This window comes from Xenopus laevis, chromosome 9_10S, assembly GCF_017654675.1.
Source record: "Xenopus laevis strain J_2021 chromosome 9_10S, Xenopus_laevis_v10.1, whole genome shotgun sequence".
In the NCBI taxonomy this organism is placed as follows: domain Eukaryota; kingdom Metazoa; phylum Chordata; class Amphibia; order Anura; family Pipidae; genus Xenopus; species Xenopus laevis.
The window spans coordinates 107,030,553-107,046,062 of record NC_054388.1 but is presented as its reverse complement, the minus strand read 5'-3'; the positions used below and the strand labels follow the sequence as shown (position 1 = coordinate 107,046,062).

The following is a 15,510-nucleotide window of genomic DNA, read 5'->3' as shown; positions in this document are numbered from 1 at the left end:
GAGTAATTTTTTTTTTTTAATATACATATACATATTTTTTTATTTTACTTATCTTACTGTTCTTTAACGTGTCCAGTGCTGTTTGCTGTTCTTCATAGTAGTGCACCAATAGTAGTGTACTTGCAGGCATTATTTGCCCAGTGTGTTCTTCAAACAACTGCCAGCTAGCTGTGTGAGCTTGTTTACATTCTGTCTAAATATCAATAATAATACAGTCTCCAGAAACACCACCTGAGTGACGTTTTTCAAGCAGCAATAATATATTCCGTATCCACTACTGTATACGTTGCCCTTGCAGGCATTGTTTGCCCAGTCTTTAACCAAGTGCCACCTAGCTGTCTGAGCTTTTTCACATTCCGTGTCCAGAAACATCACCTGAGTGACGTAGTGTGATTTCTGCCCTTTACAGCACAAAACGCAGCGCTGTGTCAACAATGGATTTTTTAGAAACATTTTTGCCCTTGATCCCCCTCTGGCATGGCACTGTCCAGGTCGTTGCACCCTTTAAACAACTTTAAAATCATTTTTCTGGCCAGAAATGTCTTTTCTAGCTTTTAAAATTCGCCTTCCCATTGAAGTCTATGGGGTTCGCGACGTTCGCGAACCGTTCGCATTTTTGACGCAAGTTCGCGAATATGTTCGCGAACTTTTTTTCCGACGTTCGCTATATCCCTAGTTATTAATAGGGAATAAAGATAAATATATAGGAAGGCCAGTGATCCCAATGTTATTAATAGGGAATAAAGATAAATATATAGGAAGGTCAGTGATCCCAATGTTATTAATAGGGAATAAAGATAAATATATAGGAAGGCCAGTGATCCCAATGTTATTAATAGGGAATAAAGATAAATATATAGGAAGGTCAGTGATCCCAATGTTATTAATAGGGAATAAAGATAAATATATAGGAAGGCCAGTATTTTTTTCCAGAAAAGGTGGCAACCCTAACTATAAGGCTACAAATTGATTGTTATTGCTACTTTTTCTTTTCTTTCTATTCAGGCCTCTCCTATTCATATCCCAGTCTCCTATTTAAATCAATGCATGGTTGCTAGGGGAATTTGGACCCTACCAACCAGATTGCTAATATTGCAAGCTGGAGAGCTGCTGAATAAAAAGCTAAATAACTCAAAAAGTACAAATAATAAAAAATGAAGACCAACTGCACATTGTCTCAGAATATCATTGTCTACATCATACTAACAGTTCATTTAAAGGAGATCCACGCCTTAAATACATAACTAAAGCTCAACAAGGCTTTAGACTAGAAATGTATATATATATATTTATAACTGAGTCTGGGCCCACCGGGGCTGCCACATAACAGGCCCGCACACCCACCTAGGACTCCAACCCACTCCTCCCACTGCTAATCCCCCACTGTACCCCCTCTGTACCCCCCTTGGTCCTGTCCGACCCTGGATTCACATGACACGGCAGCAGCAAATTCTGCATCAGAACTGACACATAATCAGTTTTGTAGATATGACAGATGTAACTTTATTTTCTGCTGATCAGGGTTGATGAGTTCCCACAACCCCTAGGCTTAGTTTCTCAGCAGCAGCCCAGAGCCCACTGAGCATGTGCAGTGTCGCTGACACTCAAAAGATGGCCTAACTAGATCCAAGATGGGGAGCTTCTAGAAACAAAGTTGAAGTGCCAGATCATTACTTTTATAGAGATGCTGAACCCATGAGCTGGTATAATTAGTTAAGTATATAAAACACATAATTTCGGGGTAAGGTGATCATTTATCAGCCATACTGCTGTGCATGTCATCTAGAGCAGTGCTTCTCACCCTGGTAAATGCCAGTATTTGTAAAACATGCTTAATATGACAAGTGGGGAGGTTGACTGGCTACACTTCTGAGCAGTCTGATTGCAAGATACTACAGGGCCCAGAAGCAAGTTGGCAGCCCCATGTAGGCTGGAGCAAATGCAACTCACCGATGGTTTGCTGACAAGCCAGTAAGCCTGCTCCTGACATTCAATAACAATACGATCTCCTTTCCTTCGTTGCTTGGCCGCCCTGCAAGACATGAGCCAGAGACGTCATACTTCAGACAGCTCAGCCAGGAACAGTTTATATTTATAGAAGAGTTAAAAAAAAGAGAAACTTTTCAGGCTCAGAAAGCAATAAAAAGATTGGAAGGTATTTTTGGTATAATAAGCATTTTATTCTACTTTAATTTGGATGTAGGGATCAGTGTCGGCCTTTTTTATTGTACAGCAGCGGCAAAAATGTGCAGAAGGAATAAATAAATTGTAATAATTATCATTAAAGCCTTGGCACCCCAACTGGCACATTCAGTCCACTCCAATTTCAGATTAGTTGACTCCCCGTTTAACTGCCTACGAAGTGGACAACCAGGGGCGCCATTGAACCCTCTGCACTAGCGATGAGGCCCCCCCATTTGCTCCGGCTCCAACGCCTGCAAATATAAGCGCCAGGTGTGAGGGGGCGGCTTCTGAAAGACCAAGACCCCTGAAATGCCCCTGTGGACAACGTCAGTAAAAAAGTTATTTTGGTTTCTCTACGTGAATATATTTTATAATTGGCAGCCATAAAGGGCAATCCATGTTTCACCTGGACAATTAATCATGAACAAGTTGAGCAATTCAAATTTTTCCAAATTTGATTTTTTTTTTTTTTTTAAAAATACTCAAAAATACTCAAATTCAATCTTACATCAATAAGCCCTTTAGGATTTGGATTCCAGTGGAACACTTAGGGATCGATATAGTATTAGTCGAAGTTTAAGTTCAGGCATATCCCAGTAAGAATACACAATCCCGATTTTCTTTTTTTTCCCCTCTGGACAGCTCTGCATCCAGTCCTGAACCTCAAAGCTAGTGACTTCTCTCAGCCAATAAAAATGCTAGCTTAGGGGCCGATTCACTAACTTCGAGTGAAGGATTTGAAGTAAAAAAAACTTCGAATTTCGAAGTGTTTTTTGGGCTACTTCGACCATCGAATGGGCTACTTCGACTTCGAATCGAAGGATTCGAACTAAAAATCGTTCGACTATTCGACCATTCGATAATCAAAGTACTGTCTCTTTAAGAAAAAACTTTGACCCCCTAGTTCGCCATCTAAAACCTACCAAACTCAATGTTAGCCTATGGGGAAGGTCCCCATAGGCTTTCCTAAGTTTTTTGATCGAAGGATATTCCTTCGATTTTAGAACAAACAGTTTGATATGCGCTTCCGTTTAAGAAATAAAAATAAATACACCAACTTTCAGTATCCCCCAATTGTCCCAAAGTTTCCCTATAGTCCACCAAGGTCCGGAGCTTGGTGGACCTTGGTGGACTATAGGGAAACTTTGGGACAATTGGGGGATACTGAAAGTTGGTGTATTTATTTTTATTTTTATTTCTTAAACGGAAGCGCATATCAAACTGTTTGTTCTAATTTCGATTTTTGGGGTGGAATCCCTTTGTATTTTGCGCATCCGAAGTCTACTACATTTTTGCGCAAGATTTAAATCATTGTCCATATTCCTTCGATTGTTGGATTAAAATCCTTTGAATCGTTCGATCGAACTATCTGCGCTAAAATCCTTCGAATATCGAAGTCGAAGGATTTTAATTCCCAGTCGAATATCGAGGGTTAATTAACCCTCGATATTCGACCCTTGCTGAATCGGCCTCTTGGTGTCCAATTAAGGACAACAATATTTTTGTAAAAAAATAAGAAGCTCACATTTTAGGTAGAGAGTTTTTTTTAGCTCTTAAAGAAATATAAAAATAGTAATAAAAATCCTTTTCTTACATTAATATGGCAAAACCCAAAAAGTCATGTGACGTTAGAGCTCTGGACACCACAATCATGCAATTTTTTTGCAGTATTTTTCCCCAAATGTTTTGTGTTGGGTTTATTCAGACAGATCCAATGCATACCTAGTGTTTTATCTAATATCCATATACAGGTATGGGACCTGTTATCTAGAATGCTCAGGACCTAGGGCTTTCCAGATAAGGGATTGTTCCATAGTTTGGATCTTGATATCTTTAGGGCCTTATTTATCAAAATATGAATTTATTTATTTAGAGTATTTTAGGGATGCACTGAATCTAGTATTCAGTTCATGATTCGGCCAGGATTGAGCTTTTTTCAGCAGGATTCGGGCGAATCCTTCTGCCAGGCCGAACTGAATACGAATCCAAATTTGGGACAGGGAGGGAAATTGCGTGACTTTTTGTCACAAAACAAGGAAGAAAAAAATATTTTCCCCTTATCACCCCAAATTTGCATATTCAAATTAGGATTCGGTTCAGTGTTCAGCCAAATCTTTCGCGAAGGATTCAGGGGTTTGGCTGAATCCAAAATAGTGGATTTGGTGCATCCCTAGAGTATTTTAATCAAAAAAGTCTGACCAAATTAGAATCCATGATTGGACCTAATTTATTATTTACAAAGCACGATTTGATTGGATCGGGGACAAACCCGGAAAAACAAGAGAAAATCCGAATCATGTGAATCATGGAGGGAGTTTTTTTCCTGAAAAACCCGAATTTTTTCCTGAAATAGTCGGATTTTCTAGCAAATTCTAATGCAGACCACAGAAACTTCCAAATAGGATAAGGACCTCTCCCATTGACTTATATACAACCTTGGCCTGAGATGCTGGATTTTCGGATTCTGACTTTTTCCATCCTCAGGGTATAATAAATCTTGAAAAGTTCAAGTTTTTTTTCACTAAAAATTTGGATTTTTGAATTTTTAGAGTTTTTGGCATTAGGACTTTAATAAATAAATAAAATAAAAAAATGTAAACATGAAATAAACCCAATAGGCTGGTTTTGCCTCCAATAAGGATTAATTATATCTTAGGTGGGATCAAGTACAAGCTACTGTTTTATTATAACGGAGAAAATCTATGGGAGATTGCCTTTCCGTAATTCTGAGCTTTCTGGATAACAGGTTTCCAGATACCTTACCTGTATCTCTATTGTGCCACAGAATCATTTTTATTTTCAGTAAACAATTTTCATTTCAGGATTTTGTGAAAATACATACATAAGTACATTTTCACAAAATCTTGAAATGAAAATTGTTTTCTGGAAAAAAAAATGATTCTGTGATTCTGATTCTGAATTTTTTGTAAAAAAATAAAATAAATCAGACTTACCAAACATTTGGAAATTTTAATTTTTCTTCAGATTTTTCTGCCAAACAATTGTATTTTTTGAAATGGAAGACAAGCCTATGTAATATTTTCTATTTTCCGTTAACAAATGCGCTAAGCAAAAAAACCAGCTGCAATACGTAGATGCAATTTACCGACGGCACCGAGACTGATGCACAATAGGTTCTTGCACGCTTTCTGGAAAATTCATGGGATTTAGATTAACCTTGCATTTTTGATGACGGCTCTACGTGAATAATTCATGCTCATTTCCTGTATTTAGCATGAGAGAGAGGAACCGCTTTATTTATTTATGATGCCTTTAAAAGGAAAACACCAGGAAAAATAAAACTTGTGGCTGAAGGAGACTGTGCACACTTTGCACTTGGTGAGATTTATAGGGCTCACACTTTACTGCATTGCCAATTTTATTTGGAATGCACCAAATATTTAGATTTGGACAAATATTGAAGCCTCCGGACATGAGTTGCCCAAATTCTGGACTAAATCTGAAGCCTAGTTTGCATATGCAAATCAGAGTTAAAAAACTGTGTCAACCAAAAAACATATATCTAACGATGAATTGCTATTTTGGTTGTTATTAGTAATAAGGGATTCCATTGTCTTCTGGAATGAAACACACACACACATATATATATATATCTATATATATATATCTATATATATATATACATATATATATATATATTCTTAGTCCTGTAAAGGATTTGATATAGGTATGGTATAGCCGTTATTCAGACTGGTCCCTCTAATAAATGGACGGGGATGGACCAATTGATATCCAGAGTCATATTAAGGCATTAAGGAGAAGCATTTTAAATAATTACCGATGGTCTCTGCTTGGGCTTAAGATGTTAATGAGATATTAATTGATACTGATTTTTGATTTGGTTTGCTAATATTTGGATTCAAAGATGAAGTATTATACGTTTTAGCTTACACTTATTTATCACAGCATAATGGTTTTAAATTATTGCATATTAGCACTTTAATTGTAGTGGACAGGGTTGGACTGGAGCATTGGGGGCCCACTGGGTTCCAAAGTTCCATGGCCCCAATGTGCATGCTGGGGGCCAGCCGATTGGGGGATCTGGTCTGGGCCATAGGGTTTTTTCCAGGTGGTTCCCAGTCTGACCCTGGTAGTGGATATGTTAATATTAGCTATTTAAGTGAGTGATGTAATAATTAGTATTTTGCACTGATTGGCTGTTGAGTATAAGAAGGTGTGTCTCACTTCCTGACACTGTTCTGATGATGATCCCCTGTGGATTGAAACACGTTGATGTGAATAAGGAGGAATAAATATTTCCACATTGTTGCACAATTTTACTTGCCGTGAGTGCTTTCTGATAGGGGACTGTATTATTGATGGTGAGCACCCGGGCCTTTTTGTTTTTGAATGGTGAGTGCCGATGGAATGGAGTTTATATTTACTCGTTGGTGCTATTTTTCAGTTTGATCAAATGGATTTGAGTTCCCTAAAGACCAGGGTTGAAATTAAGGCGACCAAGAATCACCCACCAATGGAAAGCCGGCTCATATAGAAGGGACGTTACCCGCATTGTCCTCAGCTATTGCCAAACGGGGCTATTATTGTATCAGAAGCTTCTGCTTAGTGTTCAGCTTGTGCTATGGATTGTGTCAATAGACAAAGCCCAAATAATGAATTATGGGTAGAAGGAAGCAGGAGACCAGGGAAGAAGAGAGAAAAAGGAATGTGTAAGGAACAGAGAGTGGAGAGAATGGGCAGAAAACTTGAGCAAGAGGTTCAGAGATACAAAAAAACAGTTATTTATAATGTAAATATCTAGGGTAACATAGTAACATAGTTAAGTTGAAAAAAGACACACGTCCATCAAGTTCAACCGTAAGTCTATATATAACCTGCCTAACTGCCAGTTGATCCAGAGGAAGGCAAAAAAAAACCCATTTGAAGCCTCTCCAATTTGCCTCAGAGGGAGAAAATATTCCTTTCTGACTCCAAGATGGCAATCAGATCGGCACACCATGCTCTACTGTCAAATGACCAAGCTAATTTGGACCCTAGCAACTAGACTGCTGAAATTGCAAACTGGAGAGCTGCCGAATAAAAAGCTAAATAACTCAAAAACCGCAACTAATAAAAAATGAAAACCAATTACAAATTGTATCAGAATATTACCCTCTACATCGTACTAAAAGTTAACTCAAAGGTGAACAACCCCTTTAATCGTGGAGCAAGCCTCTCTTTCATCTCCATCTACAATTCTGAAGTTAGAAACCAGGCCTTCTAAATGAAGCAGTATAAAATAGAATCTTCTCTTTATTTGACTGGTAAGACCTTCTTCCAAAACTCTGTATTTAGAAGTATAGCTGTGACCCATAGCAAGGCTGAAGGTCAGATGGGACTTTCTTTTCATCTAAATTATTCTAGAATTTTAGATTAAGAAGCAATCTCCCTTTAGAAGGCAGAAGGTCAGCTAGGACCTTCTTTTTTTCTGATTAGTGAGGTCCTTATGGGACTAGCCTCTCATTTCTCTCCATTTAAAATTCTAAATTTAGAGAAATGTCCACTCCCTTAGAATGGGAGCAGGTCAATAAGGTTCTTCTATTTATCTTGTTGGTGAGGATATGTGTAAGGGAATCTTACCCTGGTGGTATAGTGGGGGGACGGCAGGGACGCCTGCCGCGTCCTTCGGTTCCTCTGTGCGCTGCTCTAGGGTGCGCGCGCACCTCTTCCTGGATTTTGTGTGCATGCGCGCTGACGTGATGACATCAGCGCACAGTGGCGCGAGATTCAAAATAGTATTTAAAGGGATTCCAGTTTGTATTCAGTGCCCGTGATAGGATTTGCTTCCTGGTGCCTTGTACCTTGTGCTGAAAAGCTTCTTGTCTGTTTTGATTCCTGTGTTTGACCTTTGCCTGGCTGTTTGACTACTCTGATCTCTGGAGCCCGACCTTTTGCCTGAAACCGACCTTGATTCTGCTTCACCCTCCTGTTTGACGTTCTGGTTTGACCTCTGCCTGTTATTTGTCTCCGAATCTGCCTCAACCCTTCTGACTACCCGGTTTTGACCCTTTGCCTACCTGACGATCCTAGCTATCTGCCTGCCTCGACCCAGCCAGTCTGACCACGAATCTGCCTTTCCTATTGTACCGCGACCTTCGGCCTCAACTGACTCTAGCAACTGTCGTGCCCCTATGCTTGCCAGAACTCTTCGCTTTGCTCCTCTCGTAAAGTCCAGGTGGCATCTGAGTACGCTGAGGGCTCCTCCCGAAGCCAAAGGCGGTCACACTACTGGTGAAGCCGAGCCGAGACAAAGGAGCTTGGCACTAGTTCTGGTTTAGGGTGCCGACCGTGACAATATGATGGGGCTACCATCTCTTTTGTCCCCTTTGAAAAAATCTAGATTTAGAAGAAGGTAGGGTATGACCTTCTTTTCAGCTGATTGTGAGGACCTTATGGGACTTGCCCTTCTTTAGTCTGCTGAATTCGAGATTTAGAATCAATTTGCCTCCTGGAAGCAAAAGGTTAGCTAGGATCTTCTCCTGAACGGATTAGTGAGGGCTCTGATGTCATTAATTGGGCAAACCAGTGGCTATATGGGTAGAAGAACCTCCCCACAGCCTAGTGGGACCAGGATTAACTTTAAAAGCTAAATAATGTCAAGACCGAACATATTGCTTATACAAAATAACCAGAAAAGTATTTTATATTTTTTCCTCCTTTCATTCTGTAAAAGGGTTGGTAGGTTTTTGGGGCTCGGACATAGAACAAACCTTATCTGTTCCCTTGCCTGCATCACCACAAAGTCCCACGTGTGGTTAATCCGTTTGTGCAGCTGATTGTAATTATCCTGAAACAACATCAAGAAATCAGAATCAAGTCTTTTCATTTCATTCTGAACTTTAGAAAACCGATCTAAAATTCTGCCTAAGTACTTTGTATTTAACGCCCCCTAAATGGAGAGACTGCGTGACTTACCTTTTCATATTCAACTAGATCCCCTTGTTTCCTGATGTTTTTCTTTGCAAGATAAATTGCTAAGAGTAAGACAAAATATAAAAAACTGTGAAATTCAATCATTTGAAGTTGTTTTTCAGATTCTCATGTTTGGGTATTTTTTAAAATATATCTTAAAGGGATTCTGTCATGATTTTTATGGTGTTGTTTTTATTTCTAAATGACACTGTTTACACTGCAAATAATTCACTCTACAATATAAAATGTCATTCCTGAACCAACAAGTGTATTTGTTAGTTGTAATATTGGTGTGTAGGTGCATCTCAGGTCATTTTGCCTGGTCATGTGATTTCAGAAAGAGCCAGCACTTTAGGATGGAACTGCTTTCTGGCAGGCTGTTGTTTCTCCTACTCAATGTAACTGAATGTGTCTCAGTGGGACCTGGATTTTACTATACTTAGATCTACCAGGGAGCTGTTATCTTGTGTTAGGGAGCTGATATCTGGTTACTGTCCCATTGTTCTGCTGATTGGCTGATGGGGAGGGGGGAGGAAGGAGGAGGGTGATATCACTCAAACTTGCAGTACAGCAGTAAAGAGTGACTCACGTTTATCAGAGCACAAGTCACATGACTGGGGGCACCTGGGAAACTGACAATATGTCTAGCCCTGTGCCACGTTTCACTCGAACTTGCAGTGCAGCAGTAAAGAGTGATTGAAGTTTATCAGAGCACAAGTCACATGACTGGGGGCACCTGGAAAACTGACAATATGTCTAGCCCCATGCCACATTTTTTTTAAAACAGAAGTCTGTTGGAACAGCACTATTAACTGATGCATTCATGTCTCGCTTTAATATTTTGTTCTGCTGCTTTTATTTGGAATACAAATTGATGCATGGTTGCTAGGGTCACCATTTCCCTAGCAGCCATGTGTTTTTTTTTTTTTTTTACTGAATGGCAGTCAGATGGTTCCTGGAAGGTGAAATAATGATTCAATATGACAGTAAAAATAATAATAAAGCCTTCATTCAGAAAATGACCAAGTGTAATTTTTTTCAGAATGCCATCATAATAAAAGTAAGAGTTTTCCTCCCAAAGTCACAACATCCCTATTAATTTACATATAAATATATGTTTCAAATTTGGTTTTCCGAATATTCGGAAGTATCTTACCCCAACCGCCCAGTAAATATCCCATACTCCTTTGCAGCCATTCCCCTCACCTTTAGTAAGGTTCAAGCAGAAGCTCTTACCGTAATCCAGCTCAGTGGCCGGCCATTTATTTGTAGTCCAAAAGTACGGGGTCTGGGAGAGAAAAGAATAGGTTTAATGCAGGGGCTTGGCTGGTACAATCTCTGCTTTTATATGATCTTTGGCTGTTGGTGCATGCTGGGAGTTGTAGTCTAATAACAAATGACGGCGTCAGTTTGGACACACATCCATCTTGCCTTACAATACACATTCTTCATGCTCACCAAACCCCCTATTATCCTCTGCATAGAGCTCCCGTTCACATTTATTATAAATACATTTATTATACATTTTCAAGTTATACGTCAATGTAACTGCTACTAAAAACAATACAGGTATGGGATCCATTATCCAGAAACCCATTATTCAGAAAGTTCCAAATTAGGGAATGGCCGTCTCCCATAGACTCCATTTTATCCAAATAATCCAAATTTTTATAGTCTGTTTACTTTTTCTCTGTAGTAATAAAACAGTCGCTTGTACTTGATCCAGACTAAGATATAATTAATCCTTATTGGAAGTAAAACCAGCCTATTGGGTTTATTTAATGTTTACACGATTTTCTAGTAGACCTAAGGTATGAAGATCCAAATTACAGAAAGATCCATTATCTGGAAAACCCCAGGTCTCGAGCATTCTGGATAACAGTATACCTGTATTTGTTTTCTTATCCCTTTCTGTTCTCTGGTTGTTACTGTGGTAAGCTGCCGGCTTCAGCTACATTGTTTCAGGAGTGAGAAGCAGCAGTGCATCGAATGTAAACAGCCAGACAGATACTGGATTGTTTAGAATTGCATTTTCATTCATTATGTACAAGAGAGTTTGTGGGCTCCCATCAATGTGATGAGACAAAATGCAGGCAGCTGACGGGCTCAGCCTAGTTAAATCAATGTCTTCACGTCTCACTGGTTTTTATACCCCGGAGAAGTGGACGCTCATCTGCCAAATTCATGGCATGTTAGAGGAATGAAAGGAGAAGGCAAAACCTGATTGGGAGCCCATCCTTTTTTAGAATGAACCCGGGCTCCCGACTTTGACTAAATTGTTCCTGACATACTTTATTCCGACCAAGGAAAGCAGAACCTTCTAACAGCCTTTGTTCCTTTGTTAATCCTGCCCTCGCTATACACAGCACAACAAAAACATCCAATTTCATTCTATTTATACAGAACCTTTGCCTGAAGGAAGAACCGCTGTCGGTGCTGAAAGACTTTGCATTAGATGAGGCCTCCATTGGCTCCACTTGGGAAAGTCATAAGGGCTCACTGTACCCCGCACACCCGGAGCTTCAGTGTTTCCCGGGGGCAATAACTCATGCACAAGTCGGAACAGGAGGTCGATAGCATCCCCAGGTGCAACTATACAGAAGTGCAACTATACAGAAGTGCAACTATACAGAAGTGCAACTATACAGAAGTGCAACTATACAGAAGTGCAACTAAACAGAAGTGCAACTATACAGAAGTGCAACTATACAGAAGTGCAACTATACAGAAGTGCAACTATACAGAAGTGCAACTATACAGAAGTGCAACTAAACAGAAGTGCAACTATACAGAAGTGAAACTATACAGAAGTGCAATGGCTGCTCCATTTTCTCATGATCGCAACTGTGGTTGTGGCAGTAAAGAGCCCTATAGTGTCCCTTTTGCTTGTCTGGGGTCATGGTTACCACCAGAAATTTTGGGATCACACTCGACTTATATAGCAGGGACATCCAACCCCAAGGAGCTTGAGTTATTAGCCTGGGTCCCCTGGGCAAAGGACCCTATTAAATTGCAACCTGATCAACCCCAACCACTCCCCAACAGCAAAGCCCTGCCCAAGACTCACCCAAACAGTGTTGGAGTTCTTTGAGTCCACCAGGGAAGTGGAACTCGGGCCCCACAGCCACACACATCAAGGCACCGTGGGACTGTTGGGTGGTTGCAGGCAGAGGCATAACTACAGAGGAAGCAGACCCTGCAGGCGGCCCAGGAGCTATAGGAGCCCCTTAAGGTCCTAATTCATATTCAATTTCAATCAGTGTCGGACTGGGATGCCAGGGGCCCACCAGAAAACCTTAGACCGAGGGCCCACTTTCCAAACTACTATACCACCTCTCCTCACTCAACCTCTTTATTCTCCTAGTCTCTACATACTATATTCTATTCTTACATTAGTAAGCATTGTTTCCCATAAAGAAATAGGGACTGACCATGAAATAGTTAGAAGCAAGAGGCTCACTGACCCCTGGGCCCACCGGGAGTTTTCCTGGTATCCAGGTGGGCCAGCCCGACACTGATTTCAATAAATATTGGTAAGACAGGACACTTTGGGGACCTGAAAAAATTATTTGCTGTGGGGCCCAGTAATATCAAGTTATGGCAGTGGTTGCAGGACTAGCTTGGGGACATACAGTTTCCCAGATGTCCAGTTTAACCCTGCACACAAACTACCCCCCCCCACACTATCCACATCCTCTTTACTGCCTGTGAATTAGATAGATCCCCCCTTCCTTTGCAACAAGACCCCTGACTAGAATTGACACCTTTTCTGTTTCTCTTCATTCTCTCTTCATTCAGCAGTTGGGTGTCAGATATTCATTGACAGTTAGATCCAATATATCTTATAGGGGGGCTCCTTTCCTAGCAGATGTATTAGAGCTCACTCATAACTGATTCCAGTACAAACAAAATCTAACAAAATAACTGCCTTTTGCACAAATTCTGCATGTAGAGAGACATGATGTCTGGTGAGTTTAATAGAGTGAGCTCTAATACATCTTCTAGGCAAAAGGAGCCCCCCTATAAGATATATTGGATCTAACTGTCAATGAATATCTGACACCCAACTGCTGCATGAAGAGAGAATGAAGAGAAACAGATGCTGAGAGAGGAATAATGAAGATAAACTTGATTACAGCATATTTAATTGATTGTATTTAGAAAGTTCCTTATTTCAGTATGAGGAAGCTTATATTAAATTTCCATTTTCGCAAGTAGTATTTGATTGTGTTTAATTCCTGACATAAGATCCTCTGTAAGGTTTACTTATAGTTACAGTTCTGCCGGCTAGAAAGGCCACTGATAGGTTTAAATAGGAAGAACTGCGCCCAGTCTTCTGGCTCTTTAATTCCATATCTCATTCCCTATTCCAACTTCACTATGTTTCTTCCAGGTCCAGATACAAAACAGCGTTAGTCTGAAACTGTCGCAGCCACGTATTCAGTTTAATGAGTGAGTCAAGCAGGGAGCTGTAGGCACCGCAGGAAGGGATTCACTCTTTGTCAGTTCTTCCCACATATTTAGTATTCAATGCTGATCTCTCTGGTTAATTTTAAACTATGGGGGCGAGATTCTGTATCATTTATCAAGGATTTTTCTTACATGGAATTCACACCATAAAACTTTGAAAGTTGCTTTTTAATGGGCTAATATTAAACAGTTCCAAACTAAACTCTCTCTCTCTCTATGGGGAGCCAACCTTACCTGGAATCTGTAGGGGGAGTCATCGGCTCTTAGGATGAGATTGCGCGGATCCTTCAAGGGGTAGATATAGCCGTACTTAACCAGCAGATTCCCCAGGTGCTGAGCCTCTGAACAACAGAAACAAGATCAGCACAAATATATATTTAGCAATAATACAAATGATACTTCTGATATGTCTGTGTTTGCTGAATTGTGCTTAGTACAGGGAATACCTATGCTGCCATAGTTTTATGGGATCTCTCTGTACAGACTATGAGCAAACTTAGGGGACTGTTCCTGCTGAATTGTGCTTAGTACAGGGAATACCTATGCTGCTATAGTTTTATGGGATCTCTCTGTACAGACTATGAGCAAACTTAGGGGCTGTTCCTGCTGAATTGTGCTTAGTACAGGGAATACCTATGCTGCCATAGTTTTATGGAATCTCTCTGTACAGACTATGAGCAAACCTAGGGGACTGTTCCTGCTGAATTGTGCTTAGTACAGGGGAATACCTATGCTGCCATAGTTTTATGGGATCTCTCTCTGTACAGACTATGAGCAAACTTAGGGGGCTGTTCCTGCTGAATTGTGCTTAGTACAGGGGAATACCTATGCTGCCATAGTTTTATGGGATCTCTCTGTACAGACTATGAGCAAACTTAGGGGGCTGTTCCTGCTGAATTGTGCTTAGTACAGGGGAATACCTATGCTGCCATAGTTTTATGGACTCTCTCTCTGTACAGACTATGAGCAAACTTAAGCTGGCCATAGATGTTGAGATTTCTAAAAGGTCAGATCCTGATCGTGAGACCACGATCTTCTCAGAACAATCGTACAATCGTACGAATTTACCATCAACTAAAAAGACCAATTTGCCAGGAAAACAAAGGGGAGCTGCCTGCTTGGCCCTGCAAACATAGAGAGATTGCACTGGGACCGACAAAGATTTTTTGACCTGGCCGATCAATTTCCCGACAGATGTCGGCCGAAAAATCGTAAGATGTACGATCGTTCGAATCCCACTAACCACACGATAATTTCTAAGGATTGGTCGGGCTTCCCTAAAATCGGTCGTTCGGCAAGAAGAATTGTCGCGTCTATGGGGAGCTTAAGGGCATGTTCCTGCTGAATTGTGCTTAGTACAGGGAATACCTATGCTGCCATAGTTTTATGGGATCTCTTTGTACAGACTATGAGCAAACTTAAGGGCTGTTCCTGCTGACTTGTGCTTAGTACAGGGAATACCTATGCTGCCATAGTTTTATGGGATCTCTCTGTACAGGCTATGAGCAAACCTAGGGGACTGTTCCTGCTGAATTGTGCTTAGTACAGGGAATACCTATGCTGTCATAGTTTTATGGGATCTCTCTGTACAGACTATGAGCAAACTCAGGGGACCGTTCCTGCTGAATTGTGCTTAGTACAGGGAATACCTATGCTGCCATAGTTTTATGGAATCTCTCTGTACAGGCTATGAGCAAACCTAGGGGACTGTTCCTGCTGAATTGTGCTTAGTACAGGGGAATACCTATGCTGACATAGTTTTATGGGATCTCTCTGTACAGGCTATGAGCAAACTTAGGGGTTGTTCCTGCTGAATTGTGTTTAGTACAGAGGAATACCTATGCTGTCATAGTTTTATGGTATCTCTCTGTACAGACCATGAGCAAACTTAGGGGACTGTTCCTGCTGAATTGTGCTTAGTAC

The 15,510-nt window shown here is 40.5% G+C and overlaps 1 protein-coding gene across 2 annotated transcripts in view; it reads right to left on the bottom strand.

Moving 5' to 3' along the window:
* Window positions 1-15,510, bottom strand: part of rgs9.S (regulator of G-protein signaling 9 S homeolog) — a 72,735-nt gene that overhangs the window by 31,475 nt on the left and 25,750 nt on the right. For both annotated transcript variants that reach the window (XM_041578511.1, XM_018237800.2), the window contains exons 4-8: window positions 13,822-13,928; window positions 10,354-10,405; window positions 9,121-9,179; window positions 8,916-8,992; window positions 1,951-2,032 (exon numbers count right to left, since the gene is read on the bottom strand). In XM_041578511.1, coding sequence (XP_041434445.1) covers window positions 1,951-2,032; window positions 8,916-8,992; window positions 9,121-9,179; window positions 10,354-10,405; window positions 13,822-13,928 — 377 coding nt within the window. The remainder of the gene's footprint in view (window positions 1-1,950; window positions 2,033-8,915; window positions 8,993-9,120; window positions 9,180-10,353; window positions 10,406-13,821; window positions 13,929-15,510) is intronic.